Source organism: Zootermopsis nevadensis, unplaced genomic scaffold (genome assembly GCF_977971745.1).
Source record: "Zootermopsis nevadensis isolate Lab colony 2312 unplaced genomic scaffold, Znev_1.0 Znev_ptg000008l, whole genome shotgun sequence".
In the NCBI taxonomy this organism is placed as follows: Eukaryota; Metazoa; Arthropoda; class Insecta; order Blattodea; family Termopsidae; genus Zootermopsis; species Zootermopsis nevadensis.
In genome coordinates this window covers 12,915,702-12,939,402 of record NW_028259140.1, presented here as the reverse complement: position 1 = coordinate 12,939,402, position 23,701 = coordinate 12,915,702, and the positions used below count along the sequence as shown (strand labels likewise).

Genomic DNA, 23,701 nt, shown 5'->3' with positions numbered 1-23,701 from the left:
ATTTGCTGTGGGTACAGGAAACAGAGTCGGTTAGGTCAAAAGTAATATATAATGTCTTGAAACTGACATTGTAATTTTCAGTACTTTTTCTTTTACAGTTGGAAGTGTTCAGTACACATGTGAAAAATGTGTAAAGCCATACACGTTTCCCTAATGTTTTAGAAGTAATATAATGGCTGTATGAATGACCAGTTTATTCCAGTTTCATTTCCGTTTTTAGTACGTAAGCATTACTTCACATTGGTACGGATAGATGGCAGATTTGAAAATCTCTGTGGTTCCTAAATTTCGATAAGATTTTTTTTTCGGCTTTTACCTACTTTTCTTCTTATTCAAGAAGAACAAAATATGGAACGATTTGCAATACAATTTACGCTCTTTCCAATTTCATTCACTTAAAATGTCTTAAATGACCTGCTGTTGGCTATAAAAGTTGCAGTTTTAACAATGACATTAAATAACTTTTTGAATAAATCACTGTCAGCCAAAATGCCAAAGCAAGCCTGCCGAAATTTGGAAAATAACATTCAAAAAGCAACACACTGAGACGCCCTGTAGCACCTATAGTCTCCTAATAGGTGCAGCAGGCTCTTTTCCTTGGAGTAAAGCACCCAGGACAAGAAGCTGGTTACTCCCATGTAATATCAAAATTAAGAATGCATGAAGCTGTACCTCCAGCCACCCATAAGCCTTCATTTCAACGTACTTAATTTAAAACAGAGACAACCACTTACATCTCAGTACTTGCTGTAAGATATAGATGGTGGCTAGTCAAAGGACCTTCCAGATGCTGACTTTTTGCATTAAATCTGATTCAGCTGTTAGCTAGCAGTACAGCATCCCCACCACCTTGTGTAATTGCTTTATTTTATTACAGCAACATACATCGTAACTTTTAATTATATTTTTTGTGTGTTAGTTAAAAACATAATTCTTAACGTCATTCTGGGGAACCAGTTGTGGAAAAACATTGTTAAAGTTTGTGATTTATTCAGTGAAAATTATGAAAAGTGTAGCTATGAAAGTGCTCAATTTTACAGACCATTAAGATGACCCACAAGGGCTGAAAAATATAAGTAGTGTTGATATTTAAATTATAAAGTTATATTCTGGTCATTTAACAACTGTATTAAGACCACACTTTCTAAATCTGTGCCATAGTTAGATACTGGATTCTCACTGCAGACACCTGGGTTCAATCCTGGATGATTTCAATTGAGGTTTGTGGTGGAAAAAACAGCACTGGAGCAGGTTTTTTCTAATTCCTTTCATTTTCTTCTGTCTCCATACTCATTTATCATTGCCCCATGAGGTGTTCAACATAACCTTGGTTTTTGGAGCTTCATCTTTGACTAAGCACTTGGCTTTTCTCAGAGTATAGGTAGTTTCATTTTTACCTAACTTGTGAGTTGATGCTAAATTCACTTTGATAGTAAAATTTATATGTTTATCTTCTGAAGCAAGTTCTGATCATTTCTTTATCAGTGAGTTGCTCCATCACATTGGAAATGTGTCTGGTAACCCTGTGACATGCTGTAACAAAGCTTCCCCACATTACAGTTAATGTGTGTAGGGGTGTTTTCACAAGCCAAATTTGATAAGTCAAAGTGGACCCCAGATATGGCCCCCTAGGTTGCCATACATTACCCTTTCCGATTACTTTCACCAGGGCCATGTGGTGATGAACATGCTCAGGAATGTTGGGGGAACGCCAGGAAGTAAGCAGAGCCAAACAAACCGAGTGCTTGAGTTATTGTGACACATGGCCACCTGGACTGTGTATAAGCCAGGATATATGACTGATAAGGACTGAAAAGATTATGTCATGCCAGTATCATACCATCTTCTCACACTTATCCTTCACTGAAGCCATTATATAAAAAGACTGCTTATTTTTAAGTTATTAATTTTGAAGACAAAAAGCTGCAGTATATTATACATATTTATTTTATAAATTTTACTTATTAAATATAAAAGTATAATCTGAAGATAATGGAAAGTACTTAATGTATACTTTCAGGTTCATCACCATGATATATATTGTAATATTTGGTTCAAACTGAATGCACTGCCATATTTACCATTAGCCTTGAATAACACTGTATTACAAGCAAAGTGACAACTACAAAGAAAGCTGTCACGTCTATTAAGGCAAGAGAAGATTGATTCATGTGATGTTAACAGCACTGTACCAAACACAGAACTTATGCAGCATTTGAGATATTAATCATAAAAAATATTAGATCTGATGTCATTGTCCATAAAATGTTTAGTTAGAAACAAATGCATACTTTTTTATTAAATACTTACAGAAAACAAGCTTTTGTATAGAAATATGTTAAACAAGAGATACCACATGACACACTACATGATCAAACACCAAAGTTTGTAACACTGAGCACAAACCAGCATAGGACTATCACGATGACACCCACTTGTGCACCACCAGCTGTGCCACTAGGGAGATCGTTTTCAGTGCCCGGCTCCCAGTTTCCACAACGAGGGAAGTCATATGGTGGGTATGGCATTTCATCAAAGTCACCAACTTTCAAAACAAACCCCATACCCATGTCAGCATGACTGGTTATGTGGCAGTGGAAAAACCAAAAACCTGAAAACAGGAACACTAATATGTAATGATAAGAAAAGTGGTCACAAAACATTTAAAAGCATAAATGTTTATCACCATATCTATCTTTCTAAATCAAATGACTCGGCACTGATTATATGGGTTTTTAAGAAGCTTAGTATACAATATTTAAACTGAAACGTTTAAACAAAATATAACTTTGTCCTTCAGAGTTGCCAACATACATATGAAAGTTTTCCCCCTTTCAGCTACTGAATGAATCCGTTGAAATTCTGTCATTAGCAATTCTGAAACATTTGGTGCAGTTGCTATGCTCCTATTTTCCATTTTAGACAAAAATTCACCTAAAAAAAGTTTTATTTTTCAGGATTCAGAACTGAAGTGTGCTAGTGTTGGTAGCAATGTGAAGGTTCCATGACCAAAATAAATGAAGATAGTGATCTGAAATAACATGGTACTGGGAAAATCATCAATGGCATCATCATTTTCCTATCACATTTCATGAAAGTCACCCAGTCTTCCACAAGTTATTAAACATATTGCCTACACAAACATTATGTTGTTTGGAAACCAAATTTTTGTGGAAATTGCTGTCTTCTGGGTTGTTGAACTGTATAATCTGGTAGATGTCCACCAGCGTTTCAGAGGTCATGCTGCCTCCATCATCAGGGCGATGACATTTTATGACCTCCCCAGTATTTTGTATCCTTTGCATGGTAGCCTTGGCATATGACTGCACCCAATACAGTTATCCTGGGATTTTAGGTTTTGCAATTAGAGTTGGAACTCACCTGGATTGTCAGCAACAAATCGAATCACAGCATATCCTGAGCTGGGAACAGACACTGTGTCTTTCAAAGGTCCACCCAAGTTCTTTGAGATTCCATTTTGTTCGTTCAGTTCTCTCACAATCTGTTTTGATATGTCACCGTCAATCACATTTTGAGCCACAACATGGAACTGACCACCATGCATATGGAATGGGTGGTCTCCACCTCCACGCCCTGGAAGAATATTTCTCTTTAATCTGCTGAAGAACTGGTGAGAATTTTGTACACTGATTGCAGAGTAACAAGTTGAGACTTCTGGTAATGAATGTTTCACTAGGTGATCAGATATACAACTTACCAAGGTCAATAAACACGATTTCAACTAAGCTGCCCAACTCGATGTCATATAAATATGAACATGCACAGAATGAGCCATCAACACAAACATCTTCATCTGTGCAGTACATGTCTTGAGTAATTTCATGGCGTTGTGTCAGAAGGGGGAAGGATGGATAGCTGAATGTGCGTGAGTTGACCTGTGGCCATGGACCTACAATATCCTCTGATACTGGAACAGAGAATTCATTAATAACATGAGTCACAGAAAATAGACAAGGACTAAATATCATGGTATAGTCGTTATAATTCCTGCAGGGCATCCTAGATTAAAATCTCAGCCCAGAGGATGGCTGTCCCAATGGTGGTTTATCACGGCTTTTCTGAGCACCTCCAGGTAAATACCAGAATGCCTGAAGATACACATACACTACAAATCACTGTCATTTGACACTACATAACACATACAGCTTAAATAACATTATTAATTAAATTAATAACACCAGATGACTGAAAATAACTTTCTTGTCACATGTACAAAAATGGGTGTATCTTATATAGTTTCTTAAAAGATGTATTTGTAAATTACCTCAAAATTTATCTGTCACCCACCAATTATGAGTGAACTGAAATCAGATTAATTTAACCTGTTAAAGCCCAACAGTAATTATATATTACACCAGCTTCAACAATCAGTAACTTTTTATTTTCTTAATACCCTTCATGCAGTGTGGTTGCGTATATTAACACAACAAACCAGCCAACCAACCACTTTCATCACTACACTAGCATTTATTTACAGTTTACTACTTACATATTAAGATTTGTAATCACAAAATTGACATATTATACATTAAAATTATGATTAAGTATTTAGTAAATATAACCTAAAATGCTGCATATAATATTTTTTGAGTATAGCTACTTCAATAATCATGCTTGCTAATATCTTGTAATATTTGTCTACTTTATGTTTGCTACATGTGTGTTATTTCACTTATAGTTTAATTGAAAGTCATATTTCTGCACAATCTTGTAGCAGTTTCACTGTATGGATATTCTATCTATTTCGCATCGTAGCTCGTATTGTGGTGATACCTTTCTTGTGTCACCTGTAGTTAAGAAAATTTACAATCTGTTTTGCAGTGGGTAGCTGGATGAGTTGTTTGTTGGTGGTGTACTTTTCATTTTGCATTTATGGGTTTTGTATGATTTTCAGAATAAACAGCATTTATTTCCTTAAACAGCATTAACTCTTTGACCTTTTTAAATGGTGAAGTTTTGTGTTTTTTTGTAGTATAAACTGAATTCTTAAGTATTATTTAGATGAGCTTTGGCTTCAAAGGTCTATAGACACAATAAAAAAAGCAAAGTAAAAATTGCATATTTAACTCTCATAAAAAGTAACTGATGAAGATGGCTGTCTCTTGGATTGTTGTGCTGTGTAGTCTGGTAGAAGTTTACCGACATTTCAGAGGTCCTTGCTGCCTCCATCATCAGGCCCTGATAAAGTGTAAGTTTCATGGTGTGGATAATCAAGGTTAAAAGAACATGCCACAAACTCACCATACATGCTGTTCCTAAACTCGATATAAATGATCTGATTCACATCACCACTGATATTTTGGGCTTGTTCCACATCCACATTTTCCAGCTCAGCCACGTAAGTAAGTTCATTACCAGAATAGTTGTAAGCAATTGCTCCAATTGGATTCACCACCTAGAATCATAAGCCCACAAGAACAGGAATAGGAAATTTAAACCCTCACAATACAGGCCTGCCAGCTACACTTGAACTTCTGGATTAGCAGTTTAGAGATATGATAGTGGGACACATGAACAGTTGCAACATGTGTGAGCTATGACACATTGCCAAGAAAGGATAAAATGTAACTATTTCATGACAGACTTACACATAACATATACTGCTGAGTTTGTGTGTAACAGAGGCACAAGGTGGCCATTGTCATGAACCACAGAATTAAGCAGAAGAAAAACAAGGTTGGGAAAACAAATAAAACAAACACGACCAAGACAACAGTACAGCTATTATTTTATGTAGGTAACAGTGATATTACAATATCCCTCAAAATCTAATTTTTATAACTTATAATTTATCGGATTTATACATCAATTTGGGAGATGAAAGACAATTACAAAATTTTAATATTCACCTGTTGGTAAAGCTTATAGAAAAATGAAACTCAAAATCACATTTTATTTACAGGATTTTGTATAATCATCTTACAAAAATCTAACCAGTCAGAACCACATAATTTCATGATGTCACAGACATGGATGTGCCAGGTAACATTCACGTTTAAACCTTTTTTATCCTTTTCCACTAGACACTAAAAAATTTGGTTCCTTTCTACAGCTTCCAATCTAAGAAAGATTCATACCATGCCCGTGGCAACAGCATCTTCATACGTTGGCTCTGCTTCAGGCAAAGCTTCATCAGCATCTGCATAATGCAGTACTGCCTCCTGGTGTACTTTCCTTGCATCATTTTCACAATTTCCCAATCCACGGAACCGTATCCAATAATTGTTATCCGTCTGATTTGCCTCCAGTATGAAGTCATAACGCTCACCTCCATTAAGCATGATGGAATTGGCTGGGAAATGTCAGTACACGGTTACATTTGATCTGCAACATCATCTTAACTGAACTCAACTAAAGAATTACACGAAATGAACAGACAATGGATAGTTGGTTGTTTAATGATGCCATATCATTGTTTATTCAACATAAAATGATACTCTCAGGATATACATATTTGATGAACATGAAAGAATTTGGGAGGAAGTAGTAGTGATTTATTTCAAGGTTCTATCCTGGCATTCACCTGAAGGTACTGAGTAAAATCACAAAAGATTCAGTCAGGGATGTGGGTGTTCTGGCTGAGATTCAAACTCGGTGCATGTTAAATAAAATTTGCAAGTGTCAGCACTAGAGAGAATTTGTTCAATTTTAATGTGTGTGGATCACAGTAGTTTTGTTTAGTGTAATTGAAATCTGTTCCATACTCTCAGTGAATTCTTCTCTTCACATGAAAGGGAAAATAAAACCATTATAGTACCCATTGTCTTATGTGGATAAAACTTGCTGTTCGACTTTATCAGAATAAAGCAAGTGTCTCAACCCATGATCTGCCAATGGGTTTTGTGTGGCCTCCATATATTTATTGTAACCTATAGCTTTTTACTTTAAACAGAAGTTATTACAAAATTATCAACAAAAACACATATATCAACAATCTCATCAATGAATTTAATTGATCACTATGTATCACAAAGTTAAGGCCTCTGAATCTATACTATTCTGTCAACAACCAGTTTCTGATAAACAACTTAATCAGCAAAGAAGAAAGGAAATAATGTTTGAAACAAATGTTAATGTATTTGTAAGAAACTTGTGGAAAGTACTGACATTATATTGAAATTCATCCATTTCTATTGTAAATAAGAAATAGGTAAAAGTCAATTTAATAAATCTTATGTTTTCACATTGCCTGCATTCTATTAGTGATTTTAAAACATGATCACCAACCAACAAATAAATCAACAAATATGTGCTTATTACAGACTGATAAAAGTCATTTGGGTAAAGATTGTTTCCACTCACTTTGATTTTTAAATGAATGCAGACTCCTGGGTAAATGTTAAAATTACATAACCTAACCCAGCATAACCAAATGCAACTAAATCTGGCCCTCAGCACCTAAACATGCACACTGTCTTCTGCACATGCACAAATGCTCCTCTGTGCTTGCGCATCACTAACTTCACCTATGTTCCCCAACCTAACTAACTAACTAGATGGATGTCTGTTCATGCATCCAGTATTTCCCAGAATGACTTTGCAATTAGCTGGATATGCAGCTGATATAATGAAAACAAGAAATGAAAGAATTATTTTTTTAAATTAAGGAGACTGTTAGAATGGACAGGTACCTCATATGTGAGGGAAAAGAAATATTTACAAAATTTTTGTTGGGAACCACCTGAGAAGTGATCACTTAGAAGACCAAACAGAAATGGAAGGATAATATTATAATGGATCTTAGGAAATATATTGTGAAAATGTACATTGGCTAGAAACAGCTCAAAATCATGTCCAATGGCAGAATTTTATTTTTTCTGTGATTAACTTTTGGTTATGTTGTTAGAGTTAATGGCACTGCTGATGTTACCTGGAACAGGTGTGAAGCTAGCTCCATCACTGGCAATAACCAGTAGACTGTGATTCTGCACAGACAGCTGTACCGGGCAAGGGATCTGATTGTTGTAGATCACACGGAACCGGTACCGTTGGCCCTGCAGATGTGCAATCACACATGATTTACTGGTGTTATTTATATGATAAAGGCACAGGAATTTCACCCTTGTATGCTGCATAGTTTAACATTAAATAAAAAAAATAGCAAAGCATGCTAAAGAATGGAAGGAAGGCTATCGTGAAACAATGCCTCAGCAGTAATTCAATTCAATTCAATTCAATTCAATTCAATTCAATTCTTCAATTCTTTATTATTTGTGTGCTGTATCAACAGCCTGGTGGCCAATTACAGATACAGCACAGAGATAAACTCACAAACACAGTAAAACATAAAAGGTAAAACAAGCAATATATAAAATACATTGATACGGAAAGTACACAAAAAATTACTACTAACTACATTAGGATATTTGTAAAATAACATGAATCAATTGTCAACTGTAACAACAAAAATCCATCAGATAATTGTGCTAACCAAAATTAGCACCCACTGAGAAATGGAATTACTAATTGGGTATTTTTTAATTGTTCACTCATTTTAATTACTGGCCACATTTATGGTAAAATATAAATTATAGATCTCAGATTCAACAACTCTGATGAACATCCACAGGTTAAAGATACCTATTCAAAGTTTATCAAAAGAAAACGTACAAAAGACACAACATTAAACTTTTTTTGTTGTCTGTGGTAGTGATAATGTTAATGACGTTCTAGGCTAAAGCCAGCCTAGTTAGGTGAAAGAATTCATTATTAAAATGAAGACACCTGAGATAGATTTACTGGTAAGAGACACACCTTAACCTTTAGATTCCAAGTGAAATGTATGCATCCATTAATAATCAATTATCAAAATGTGATCAAGGAATGCATCTCTCTCCCTCTGTTCACACTGGAAATGGCATACATCAACACATGATGTTGTTTCTTGGCTCTACAACCCAGTTGTGGGTTTTCACTGCCTCCTTTTTGGAGGTTTCATGGTCTTGAAGTGTGCATTTATGAGTAGTGAGTGACCAGCCCACTGACTCTGCACAGTTTCTACTCAATCCTGATTTGACTGTCAGATCCGTCTAGCAGTTAATCAGGAGACTTGCGTGAGAAATGGCCACTGAATTTTGCTTACAAAACATCTTGTATCATGCTCGTAAGGTTCTTTTACGTGCCGTAAATCTACAACATGGGATCACCAGCTTTACTTCTCCATTGAAGGAAGTCATCAACACATGTATGGCACAGTAATATTCAATAAATGTGGAATCCACTTTGCACAATCTTCTTCTTCAGGTGTTGAGTAAGAATACGAAAGACACTAATGGGCAAGGTGCTCACTACTGCTTCAATTGTTGTATGCTACACAAAATGTGTGTTCAAGCACTGCATCATAAGTTCATTGTGCCACATCACTGTCAGCATAAAGCACTCACTAGTGCAGGGTAGCATCTGCTGTCTTCCCCCATCTAGGTTCCATTGTATTCACCCACCATCAAACAGTGTGAATCTGTAAGCCTTGCTTTAGCAAGTTATGACAACTGCAACATGTTCTCCATCAAGATGAGAAATGTGATCAGTATTTTCTCACCTGTACACTTAAAACTTACTTGCTCTCTTTTCTGGTTCATAGCTTAGCACCATATGAGCACACATGGCCACCACATAATCTGCAAACTACGTCCAATCAATACAAACTTCATACCTCAGGGAAGTTTATTCACACAAACTAATACATATTGGTAGCAAAATACAGGAAATTTGTGAAGTGACCATCATAAAATTAAAGGAGAAATTATGTCAGACAGAGAAGAACCATAGTTTAACACAGGCCTCATATTATTTCTCTACATTCTAAAATTCTAAATTTTAGCAGATCTGTGCACAGAAAATTTTTAACCTAGATCTGACCAGTCATTGAATATAGGATCCTCTGAACAGGAACATAAAGTGTTACTGTAATACCACCAGGGATCATCAAATTAATTTGTACTTTTCTTTCTGTAAAGTTTAATCACATGGCTCAGGAAGATCATTTTTATTTTATACATTCTAAAGGCAGTTCTCGGCAAAGTATTTTTATAAAATTGACATGAACAAGATGATGGATGATATGTTGAGACAAATATCTGAATACCATTTGAGACTAACTGTAGTTTTGGAATATTCATCATATAGTATAGCTTGTGCATGGCCACCTTTGCTATGAATTACAGCTCACCTGGTCAACAGTGAACACCTCTCTTGGCATTGTATCAAATGTGTCTTCCTCTGGTGGCAACTCAAATGCCTCAAGACCTCCCAGCCCATTGATGATAAGTCCTTCCCCACTAGAGCGAGTTCCAGTATATTTTGAGACAGTAAGAACTTCCCTGGTAGATTTCCCAAACCAGTGCCACACAATCATTGAGTGTTCAGACAGGTCCTCATCATAAAGACTGCTATGCAGCTCTTTAGCAGCAGGGCGACGGACAATCATGGTTCCAAACACACCATCTGCCTCTTCAAAACCTGTGTGGTATCAGAGAAGTGATACACCATGTAATTCAACTTCCTTTTGTATCCCTTGTCTGTATGGTCATTATATTTCTGGAACAGGATGTCCTTCAACTTTCATAGTATAATGAGTTTTTATTTCATTATTAGTGAAACTCTCCCTGATGGAAATTAATTATACAGATACAATTCAACATTGCTTAACCAAAATAATTAATTGATTTTTTTTAAAAAAAAAGCTATTAATACACTCAACTAGACAAAAAATCCTTGACTTTTATGGAATCCAAAGGTTCATTAACATATTTACAACAGCCTGATTACAGTCCCAATCCTAAACCAGATTAATCCAATCCACACTCTCTAACCCTCTCACTGTTTACTCTACCAGATTACATGGCATTACAATCAGGGGACAGATATCTTTGTTTCAATTATATTACACTTATTTTTACTTTATAACCACTATTTCCTTCCCTCTGTGTGTGCATATGCATGCATTTCTGCTGGATGTATACATGTATGTTTGTCCATTTAATTTTTCTTGTTCCATAGTATTGCTTAAATAATATGGAAACACAATGCAGTTTTAAAAATTATCCCTTCATTGTTCTGTACTGATTGTATCTTCATATGTCTTACATCAACAGCCTTCATGTAATTAGTGAATTTCCATAATTAACAAAATTGATCTGCCGTTTTCTTCAAAAGTTTTTGTGTAGGTATTGGTAATTCTAATGAAACAGGTTTCTTCCAAGTTGCCTTGCAAGTTGGAATGATTACTGAATGCACAGCTTTATTCTATAACTAAAGATCATGGACAGTTGTGAGCTTACTAAAGTCAGAAAACTGCAAATAACTATTCATGCTATAAACAGGTAAATCATATCAGGTTCAACAAATCTGATTTGATAAAAATACTGATGAAAGTTTCATACAATTTCTAGAGAAACCTTTTCAAAGTTATTCCATTTCTGGTTTGTACTGTAATTTGGAGGAAACTAATTGAGAAGTACAAACTATAGGAGATAGAAAAATGCTGTTTTTCAAAGATGGCTGTAGTACAACCCAGAAGACGGCCATCTTCGGACTTCCGGCCATGAAAACCTCAAATTCTACTTATGCTGCTTTTCATTTTCATAATCACTGTAAAACTGTATATACCCAACCACGAAACATCTATGTCACCAAATGCTTTGTTTAACAGCGTTATTTGTATATCCTTAATGTCATTAGCAGTCTAGAGTATATAACAACAAGATCATACAAAACATGTATCATCTAGTCACAGGAATGTGACAAATATTAAGGTACATCAATGAAGAATTATATCACTTATTATAACTACAACATTCAATCAGCGATAGCAAGGAAAATATAATGCAGAGTTTGATAATCTGAAACTGGACTTGTCCAGTTAAAATTTCTCTTCTGTTAAATATTTCTTACTATATGGGAAGGCTATAGAGACTGAATTATGCAGATGGTGTTTAATAAATTATTATATAAGCCAATCTACTAAAACATCAAAATATTGGAATACAAACCAATATGAGCATGCCACATGTGAGTGCCAGGAGTGTCAGCAATGAAGTCATACACAAAGCTGGTGTATGGTGGGATTGGGCACTGAGTCAAGTAAGGTGTGCCATCCATGTAGGGTGTGCCTCTCTGATGAGTTCCATGCCAGTGGATGACAACGCCCTCACTGCTAAAGTGATTTGTGACTTGCACCACTACTCTGTCTCCCAAGCATACCTGAACACAAGTTTAAGTTAGAGCTCTATTTGGTATATAACAAGAAATGAATAAGACAGTAACTAGGACAAATAAAATGTTCATGGTCTTCTATACTTGCATATGACCTCTTTGTTGAATGTAAAACACAAACAAAGTTCCAAGGAAAATATTTGGATAGATAAATTATGTGGGTAATAAAAATATATAATAAAATACAGGTCAATACACAAAACTATATTTGGGTGTTAAAATTTAAAATTTAAATGTTAAAATTTTAAATTTTAAATTAGCGCTATTCATCACTATAAGGATGTTACATTTGAGCGCTTTCATTGATTTCACAACATGTTTCGATGTAATACATCATCTTCAGGTGTTGTTTTTTATTTAAAACTATTCCATATTATAATGCATGTCTTTCAATAATTTATTATTGTAATATGTGTTTCGCTGGTCTTCTCGTTTTTCCCATCTTATGTTTGTTTTGAATTATTCTGTAAACAAATGTGATAAAATTTGGGAGTTATTCATTTTTATATGCAAATAAGTTTGGAATATGAATTATATTGTAATAGTAAGAACTCAATAACATACCATAAGTCGTGTTGTGTGGTGTATCATATTATTGAGTTCTTACTATTACAATATAATTCATATTCCAAACTTATTTGCATATAAAAATGAATAACTCCCAAATTTTATCACATTTGTTTACAGCATAATTCAAAACAAACATAAGATGGGAAAAACGAGAAGACCAGCGAAACACATATTACAATAATAAATTATTGAAAGGCATGCATTTAATATAAAACAGTTTTAAATAAAAGACAACACCTGAAGATGATGTATTACATCGAAACATGTTGTGAAATCAATGAAAGCGCTCAAATGTAACATCCTTATAGTGATGAATAGTGCTAATTTAAAATTTAAAATTTTAACATTTAAATTTTAAATTTTAACACCCAAATATAGTTTTGTGTATTGACCTGTATTTTATTATATATTTTAATCCAAAACACAAACATGACGCATGTAAACCTTAAAGTGGGTAATAAAGTTCTAAGACTACCAAAATTAGCATTTAAATGCCAACCAGAGGTCACCCCAAGAAAAGATGGAAAGACCAGTTCTTGGAAAAGTGCTGAAGTATACAGGCTTGGTAAGCCTAAATAATACAAGTTAAAGAAGAAGAATATACATAAATCTCTATTTATATATTTCCTTCCTAGGCAGCACAAGAGCACGACTCCAAACATTAACTTCTACTAAATTAACATGAACTGCTTTTCTAGATTAAGGCTATGTTTGAGAACTGAGTGCTAAGGAGAATTTATGGACCTGATATGGAGGAAGTAACAGGAAAACTGAAGAAAACAGCATAATTTTGAGCTTTATAATTTGTACTTTTCAATAGAAGTTGTTAGAAAGATCAAATAGAAGTTGACTAGGTTGTCAGGTATGTAGCAGACATGGGAGAAATAGGTAATGCACACAGAATTTGACACTGAGAGCTTAATGGAATGACACCTTTTGAAGATCTAGTCATGCATGGGTAATAATGCCAAAATGAATCTTAAAGAAGTAGAGTTTAAGAATGTGCAGTGGTGCTACTTGGATTTTGATAGGGACCAGTAATAGGCTTTTGTTGATATGGTAATGAACCTTTTGGATCCATAAAAGACAGACAGTTTATTCACTACCGAAATGACTACCAGTTTGTCAAGCAGTGACACACTGCTTCATGAGTTTCTTTGTCCTTCCTCTGATTCTGTACTGGGCATCTTGTCTTTGCAACTTCTAGCACAACTTGCATATTCTCATATGGTGACATACCTCTATCTTGGGACCTGGAATCTGATGATTCACTGCAGACACTATGCGGACACGTCCGCCACCAGCTATACAACCGGGGGCCCTGCAAGCTGCTGCATCACCCAGCAGACCCTTTTCTGTTGTGCATGAAGTACAAAAGTTCTCCCTCATAGTGACGTACTCTCCGACAGTAAAGTTGTACACGCATGTCATCGGTTGTCCCTCCTGACAGTTCCTGTAGCATGGGTCTGTGGCAGATTCACATTGTTAGTCATTAAGCTCTGAGGTTTGCTTTTATTCACAGCTAAAGGTTGATTTATAGACTATTTGGTGATCCTGTATCAACTACAGAGCTTCTTAAGCATAAAATGAAATGTGAGGATGATTATGAATGGTGAAATGGGAAAGATGGGAGAAGACAAATAGCTGGTTCCATTACTCTGATCTAAATTTAATATCAGCTGAACCCAAGTCAGATACATCACCACAGATCTAAATTAATCACACAATTTATGTAATGGTATAGGAAAAAATGCTTTGAGATTTGGGATACTCACAAGGATGAAGATTTTAATGTTGGTATGTTGGGTTGTAATGCTATGTGAACTTGTAGATAGATATCAACCTATTGGAAGAATATATGGCCCCCATATTCAGGGCTAAAGATAGAGACATAATTTTATTCTGAAATATGAGTACCTACCTAAAAATCCATATGGTATTATAACTCATAAGATCAACATTAATAAATGTTTTGTTTAGGAAAAAAGGAAACCTTTTATGAATATTACCTCAGACAAATAATATGGATTAAACTTATTAAAGACAGGATCCAGTAGTGACAGTGCTCATGACAGTAATGGACATTCATATTCCATAACAACAAGGAATCAGACCTATGAAATTAATTAAGTCTGCTCAGGCAGCAGCCTTGCTACCTATGGAACAGCAATCAGTCTAGACGTTGCATTAAAAAACTCCCAAGGACTCTAACAGGAATCAAACCCTGGACATTCAGCCTGTAGCCCATGGCTGCTGACTGAACTATCAGGGCTGAACCACACCACAGTCTTAATTTTATATGAAGTTGATATAGGAAGTGCCAATAATGGATTTATCTGTGGCGGTCATAAGTTTGTCTATTAAATGGTACTGAATTCTTCTGTCAGTTGAGCATTTTTCTTGTCAGTAGTCAAGATGCTGGCTCTGGAGCTATCTGGCAGACATGAAACAGATATGCCAGATCTCTCTGTACCAGATTTTCACCTCTTCAGGGTCATGAATTTCAGCTGGCACTTTAGTAGTGCAGATTAGTTGAATGACACAATTGCTCTGAAGAGAATTTTACAATATTATTTCCTGTAAGGCTTCAATGAACTATTCTTATAACTGAGGCAAAAAATATCTGAGGGTGGTGTTGTACAATTTCTGATTTGCTTTATCAGTTGACAACAATATAACCAGTATTGAAACTTGACACCTGATTAAAAGAGGACATGAGAAGATGGCTGGATGATCAGTTCACTAGCTACATTACATGTCATTACTATATAGGTTAACTCACTGGTAAATTTACATTTGGATGTACTGACACTACTGTGTAGGTTAGCTCAGCAATAATAGGTTCCCACTTCAAATATTGACCACAAAACAGCTATTTTGATTAAGATTTTATGTCTTTCTCAATCTTTCCACAAAATCGCCAGAACAATAACATAAGTAGATCAAGAGTATTTTTTGCTACATCCTTATTGGCTATGCAATCATATAATTTCTTCAAAGTCTATATGTGGCAACTTTCCAGTTGTAAAGTTACTGAGGAAACAAAACTGTTTGCAAGCCACCTGAATTACCAGTTTCATTTGGCCTTTTATGAGTAAATGAAAAAGTCAAAGAGGGAACCACATCTCACAAGACATTTACTGTGTATGCATTTTACCTTAATGACAAAAGTGACTTACCATTTGCCCTATAATTGAAAGAAGATCTCTTTCCCTAGAACAGAAAAGTAATACAACCCAGTAACATTTGTACATACTCTGCAAAAGTTAAAATGTTACCCTCAATGTATGCTCTGAAAAATTGAATGATATAAGATCCCAATTATATTCACTACAAACAGTACAGTATTTTTTAAAGTTGTTAAGCTGCCATAATTCTACAATAAACAGGTTAGTGTTGTAGCAATGAATGGCCTAGACTTGTATTATTGAGTAACAATTTAAAATCTTGCCCGGACAGGCTTTTGTGGTTTGCCTTATTCACTCCAGGAAATTTTCAGGGTAGTAACCTTTAACTTTTCAGAAACAATCTGAATGCAGCTGTATTTGTGTTAACTTTGTAGAGCATTTAAAAAGGACAGGATAATTTCTTCAGTTCTTGCTTTCTGTTGCCCTATTTGTTAAATTTCCCACATTTAAATATGCTATTAAGATATCACGCTGCAAAAAAAAAAAAATTTTAAGATTTATGAACACTAGTGCATTATTAAGTATGGATATTTTACACTTTAAAATTTAAAGGAAATCTGAAGAAACACATTACAAGACCTTACTAACAGGAATGTGTTTAGAAAGAGGAAATGTGTTTCAGCTCTAGACAATTTATGCTGGCAATGCTGTGCTGCCATGGCCAAGGCAGCTTTCGTCAAGAAGAGGATACTTCTCACTAGCAAGTTGGGCTTGGAGATGAAGAAGAAACTAGTGAAGTGTTACGTATGGAGTGTTGCGCTGTATGGAGCAGAGACTTGGACACTCAGGAAGAAGGAACAGAAATACCTGGAGAGTTTTGAAATGTGGTGTTGGAGAAGAATAGAGAAGATCAGGTGGACGGATCGAGTGACCAACGAAGAAGTATTGAGGAGAGTCAACGAGCAAAGAAGCATTCTGCAGGCGATTACACGAAGGAAAGCTAACTGGCTGGGACATATTATGAGAAGGAATGGATTAATGAGTGATATCATCGAAGGCCAGGTTGAAGGAAAGCGAGGACTGGGAAGAAGACTGATACAGCTAACCGACGACCTTAAACAAGGAAAGAAGATGACGTTCCAGGAATTAAAGCGAGAAGCCGAGAATAGGGACAACTGGAGAGCTCTTTTTGGGCAGAGCAATGGACCTGTCGTAAGACAGAACACTTAATAATAATAATAATGCTGTGCTTTTTCCTTTACAAAACTGTAACATGGTAGACCAAAACATTTCACAACATAAACTTCTATACTATGTGTGCTTGGTTTATTCTTTATGAGCATGGTCACAATATTCATACAAGGCTACTACATTGTATAAGAAAGTTTGAAAGATGTCTAAACACAAAGTGACACAAGAAAAGTGTTCACAATAGTAGAATTACTAGATAGGATAAATTAGACATACTAAAAATCATACTTCAAATAATGTGTGAGTGAGTATGTTCCCACATGATCTGTGATTATTTCTTTGTACTCATAGTTACAAAATGCAGGAGGACTGTGGAGATAAACACACGGTATCCCCTTGTGCTTCTAACAAACAGCACATATGCCCTCATACAGCACATATGTAGATCTCCCCTTCTACAGTTTCAGTATCTTTGGCAGAAATATGTTTCTGCTGTGATGAACAATGTTGGAAGTGTTCATTTTCCTTTTATATAGATTCAATAAGAGAAAAAGTAATGAAAGCAATTGTGTTTAACAAACTGCATTCAAAAACTCCACTTCTTATGTTATCTGGTGTTCCAGTTCATTTTATAACTGCAGTAATATTTCCACACTGTTTCTTTAGGTAAACTGCCATATCACAAAAAGTATATCAGCAGCTACTAAGCTCCTATAAATTAATTTCAAATATTCTTTGTACTGCCAAAGAACTACATATCATTTACAGGCAAAATTTTGTGTACATTGGTAAAATGGGGGCTAGATGTTCTTGAGGTATTTGAAGAACCTCATAACTTCCTTAGGACCTCCTATAACCTCATCCCATTGGCTATGAATGATGTATTGGAAAGGATGTGGGAGTTAACAGTTGCAGCCTATTTCAAGGTACTATTCAAGTGTTTGCCTAGAATCCATAAGGAACATAATGAAAGGTCTCAGTTAAGATATCTGTTTCCTGGAACAGGATTTTGACCTGAGACCTCCCAAATATGAAGTAAAAGTGCTAACCTTCTACCACAGCATTCCGTAAAATATTATTAAAAATTTCATCTGTAAACAGAGTAAAAGAAAAAAGCCAAATGATGAAGAACCTTGTTTTGATATGACGTGACATACACAACAGAAGTCAATACACAAAAACACTGAACTGAATTACTAGATTTCTGTTTTGCTTTCCCTATAACTTTATCTATTGGAACAATATCATCACAAAGTTCTATATTCTATACAATAGATATTCTAGATACATTGTTCCTCAGAATAAGAATTAAGAACCAATTCTTTGATCTCATGTGTGTTGATAAGAGAAAATTTTGCCATGGCACTAGTCCACCAAAGGCAACTTCTGTCTAATAATGAATAGAACAATATTTATGCTCAACAGGACACCATATGTTCCCACAATCAGAAAAGGATGGTTGATGTTTTATATTATTACCATCACCATCAAGCCCATGCATAATTTAGTAAACAGTCAAATTAATATGCTCTGCAGGCACAAATATTCAGGAAAATCAAATGCAGAGGGTTGAAATCTTTCTCGTGTGGTTATGCTCCGCAGTCAGATGAAACGTCTGATTTAACCTTTATGATATTGGAATGTGGGATTTAAACCCCTGTGCAATGAGATTACCAGACATGCTTTAACTTTAGGGTTACCAGTATGCAAGTATGATACATGACCAAGTGGACTACATTTATGTCATGACACATGGTCAACAAAGGTTAAAATTACATTAGTAATATCACAACTTAATGCCATTAGTAACAGTCATAGCATTACCTGTTGACAACAAATATAGCATCTCTTTCATAGGCTCTTTCTATGTGATGGATAATTCTGTTGCCCTTGGGTACTACTCTTAAGATAAATTTAATCTGAGCATTACGAGTCCCTTTTCTTTGACTAAAATTTATCCAGGATGACAGAAGATTACATTTTCTCTTGACTTTATCAGTGGAAATACAATGTCATGTAAGACAACCCACACATGAAATAACAGTGACAGAAGATTATACTGTCAGTTCTGGGTTTAAGTTTGATTCAATTGCAAAAGTTATTCAACACTGTAAAACAGAAAAGAATTAAATTTGAAACTAACTAATGTATTTTTAGGTAGAGATATTTTCTCCACATTAGATGTAATGGCTACACCACTATACACATTTTGTGAAATCTGGATAATCCATTTGCATAGGTAACATTTTCATTTTGGTGCAAGATATCTTACATACTTGCTGCATTCACTTGTTCTCAGAGCTGTATCATCTTATAATCTGTGAGACACAATAAAACCAGGTTATAAATATAATGCAGGTCATTTCTCTAAAATTTGGAAAGTGCTAAAATGCCATTGCACTGTGGTAATTTAATAAACTGTGATGCTCAACAGAAAATTTTTTAAAGTATTTGGTTTCAATGTTAACTGAGGCAGAAGTTATTATTACTGAGAATTCTCAGTTTTCTGTAGTCCTTCCACATAAATGGTGCACAATATCTTGATATAGGCCAGCTCCCCCCCCCCCAATCCTTCCAATTTGAGTGTACATAAACATCATAATTTTATTGGTGTAATGCTTTTATGACCACATCTGACACATCATAAAATAATTTTTTATAATCTACAAAACAACAGATTACATATAATTTTCAAATGCATGTTTGTGACTCATTCAATGAAGGCACAAATACATTATTATAGATATAAAGCTACCATTGCAAGCTAATAACAATGCAGACAGCAGTGCACAGATTCAAAAATAATTTTCTTCGTATTTTGTTAAATATTCACCTTACTGAAAAGTATTTCATGTGAATGTTCTAGAGTTTAATGAAATCCATATTTGATTTTATGTACAGATTTTCTGTATGATCATTTGTTCTTGGGAATATTTATAAATTGTACTTAAGCATCATGCAAAATTGCAGTGGTACTGAACTGATATTAACCAAAAGTAAATTCACCTAACAACTTTAGCTTGGAACCCCAGCACCAAAGTGTATTGAAATCCATTCAATAGCTTCACATATGAGACAAGCATACAGACTCGACTTTCCCTATATGCATTCAGCGTGTGCAATGAATGTCTAAAAATTCCTATTTATGACACTAGAATGATGGCTCCAAAACTTGCAGAAGTAGTAGCACCTCCAAACATGAGTGGGTGAAAGTGAAAGCCCTTAAGTTGTAGGTTCTGACACAAATTTTAGGTTCTACTTTGTACCATTATGAGCCAGGATAGCTCAGTCAGTATAGTGACTAGCTACAGGCTGGGCGATCGGGGTTCGATCCCCGATGGGGCAGAGGATTTTTCCTCTAGCCTCTGCGTCCAGACTGGCTCTGGGGCCCACCCAGCCTCCTGTCCAATGGGTACCGGGATCCTTTCCTGGGGGTAAAGCACGGCCGGGGCGTGATGCTGACCACTCACCCCCATCTGATACCAAAGTCAAGAAAAAGTAAGAGCTTTACCTGCCCCCCCCCCCCCCCCCAAGTGTCTGCATAGGCATGTAGCGGGACACTTTACTTTTACTTTGTACCATTTCTAAAGTCCTATTGTCAGTAATTCTGTTTCTCAATGTACAGCAGGTTGACACAACGCCAAAATGCACAAAAAAAATACCTGGACCAGTTAAATTCAGTTCACTTTCCCTGGTAACACAAATATCATGTGTCCATAATTTGTCATGAGTTTTCCAAGCTTCGTTTTTTTAAACAATTCATGCTAGAATTGAGTATGAAAAAAAAAAAGCTATGAAAGTGTATTGCTAGTGATGTTCAGTATGAGGCCCATTAATCACTTTGCATATCTCACTGGTATTCATATTCTTGTTTAATGCTTTACATTTATGCACTGTGTTACTGAAAGGGTAAGTGATACAACATAATTTCTAAACACAACAATGCCAGGATTTGTGAGGCTGCGTCTTAACAGCTGTATCCCAAATTAAAAATGTTTGACTTTACAACTAACCTGAGACAAGTATGAGCAAGCCAGCAGCAAGGTGACCACACTCACAGATGTGAACATTGTGTTAGCCTGTGGATAACTGACTGCAGTAATTACGTATGATCCAGGTCTTATACTTAATTCCAAGTTGTGAAATTGATAATTTCAGAAAGTAGTCTATTATTATTCACACTCACAGAGTTTATCTAAACAATGAATTATGTGACAGCCTTATAATCTGAGGGCTACATCTGATATGATGTGAGAAAAATTATTATCATAATATGAAGCACTATAGCAGATAAGCAAATGTAAATTGCACCTAAGAATGCTCTTTGAAGATCAATGCCAAGAGCCAATAGAGGCATTACTTCTTATTGGCAAACAGCAGTAAATAAATGGAACATTTTATGCTCCTGTCTATGAGCCCATGCTCAGCAGAGAACTCCTCCCTTTCTGATCAGTCATCTGCACTGATCATATTCAACTGTTTAAACATACAACTATTACATATATAATGGTTACATCCACTTTTCCCTGTAAGTATACACCAATATGCGGCACTGGCACTTTTAATCAAACAGTAAAAAATACCTTATAATTCTTGAACCTAACCTCAAAATACAGCAACCTTCCATTTCTAGGGAAAAAACCCCAGTAATTTTACTACAATAACATGGACACAAATGGGGCACACCTGAATGGTGATTGTAGTGAATGGTGTTAGTTGTGCTGTATGGTGTGGACAGTTTGTGGAAATATTTTGTAGGATATCTTCCATCGCACAAGATACATTGAATATAAACGACGTTTCGAGAGTTGATTTTACTCCCGTTTTCAGGTGACTGTCATAAAACTGGTAATTTTTTATAACTTTTCAAATTATTATTGGTGATATTTGGGATGGCCCAGGAATATTTGTTGCTTAACTTTAGGGTGTGTGTGCGATGGCTGGGGGTATATGGAACTCACATATACGCTGCGTTGACTATTGAATATTCTGTTATTCTGATTAGCACCGTCTGTTTCAGTTTTACAAATGCCCTGTTTTATTCTTTGCGTATGATTTCTACATATTCCACTTCATGTTTCGGTTCTCAACCCGGACAGATTTGCTCAGGGGGCACATGGGCTGCAAGCGGTGTAAAACACCATTAAGTTGGGGGGTCCACCCAAGTGCCGAGCTAAATTAAACATTTATGCAAGTATGTATCTCTCAATTTCCAAATTTTATACTGCCCCACTTAACGACGCAATTTTAGCTGAAAGAAGGCGTTTGCCCCACAATCATTACACAAATAATTTAAATATATTCCTCGGGTCAGCACTCAGGTGATTACCGATAATTCTTCTCTGGTCAGTGGTCATAATTGGATAGTTCTAGACCGGAACGCAAACTTGTTCATATTTCAGAGGCAGTCGAAATGTTTTACGTACTTACTTACTTTGATACTTTGACGACCCGTCCTTGAAGTGCCTGAGCACTGCGGGTCCCAATTTTTCGTTGGTTTGGATCTATAGACATTTTGGTAGGACTCCTTGGACGAGGGATCGGCCCGTCGCAAGGCCTCTACCTGTACACAGGACAGCACAAAAAAGAAAACGCGGACAAACATCCAGAGTCCCAGTAACCAAGCGGCACAAGGCCCACGCATCAGACCGCGCGGCCACTGTGACCCCCAACGTTTAACCTAACCACTACAAAAGAAAGGAAAGAAAGAAAAAGAAGTAAAAGGGGAAGAAAGAAATGCGTTAAAATTTACCAAAAGTAGATTGGATTCTTAAGATTGATGTCTTCTGGGTTATTGCGCTGTGTAGTCTGGTAGATTTCCATCAACGTTTCAGAGGTCATACTGCCTCCGTCATCAGGGCGATGAATGCGCCAATGGCAGACTACACGGCACGTTAACCCAGAAGACACAAATCTTCAGACTTACCGCTGTAAAAACATTAAATCCTACATAGATTAGATTCTTCTTTGAGTGATGCAGATAAAAGTGAAGAAGCAGTTATTCAGGTAATAGCAATGGCTTAGCATTGAGGGGCAAAGCTTTCATGGTACCCGTGTTAGCACGTCTATCACTCAGAAAAAAACTAAAAATAAGAAGTCTTCTGCCTTACTTTTGTGGTTCAGTGGTGCACTGGGGCAGCAAGCCCGAACGGATAAAATTCTCCAGCTAGCCAGGTGCTGTTGGACGGCTACGCTCACAACAAGCTTTAGCCACAAGCAGCTAGCTAACAACAAATGGCTGAATGGAGCTTTCAACCAGTACCTGTTATATAATTGCTTCTGCTGTGTTCCATGCACAAGAATGTCCTTTGCTTGTAAAATCCTTATAACAACATATGTGTATTGTTTTTTTTATATATTCCACGTCCTGTTGTCACCTGAGTAAAGATATAGTGGGTGTGTTCATGTATGTATGAATGCACGCACGTATATACGTATGCATGCTTATATCAGATGGTAAGCATTCATTAGCCCTGCTTCAATGCGTACAATAATGCCCACTCTTTGCAGAAGGATGCAGGCTATCTATCTGCATAAAACACAAGGTCTTCTTAAGTAATTTTCGTCAGAAATCAGCA

General features: G+C 35.9%; 1 protein-coding gene across 9 annotated transcripts; it reads right to left on the bottom strand.

The window, feature by feature from the left end:
• Window positions 1-2,251: 2,251 nt before the first annotated feature.
• Window positions 2,252-23,624, bottom strand: LOC110829190 (multicopper oxidase 3). Of its 9 annotated transcripts, none has more exons than XM_087345125.1 (11): window positions 23,386-23,617; window positions 15,984-16,017; window positions 14,044-14,270; window positions 12,012-12,222; window positions 10,190-10,479; window positions 7,892-8,015; window positions 6,099-6,313; window positions 5,263-5,416; window positions 3,719-3,928; window positions 3,382-3,594; window positions 2,252-2,611 (listed from the first exon to the last, which is right to left on the bottom strand). In XM_087345125.1, exons 3-11 carry the CDS (start codon window positions 14,233-14,235, stop codon window positions 2,373-2,375), a joined length of 1,848 nt encoding a protein of 615 aa, XP_087201251.1. In that variant the 5' UTR covers window positions 14,236-14,270; window positions 15,984-16,017; window positions 23,386-23,617; the 3' UTR covers window positions 2,252-2,372. The 9 variants fall into 9 exon arrangements, with proteins under 9 accessions (XP_087201251.1, XP_087201252.1, XP_087201254.1 ...); XM_087345126.1 differs by lacking the exon at window positions 23,386-23,617 and adding an exon at window positions 23,234-23,370; XM_087345128.1 differs by lacking the exon at window positions 23,386-23,617 and adding an exon at window positions 23,050-23,197.
• Between the last annotated feature and the right edge of the window lie 77 nt (window positions 23,625-23,701).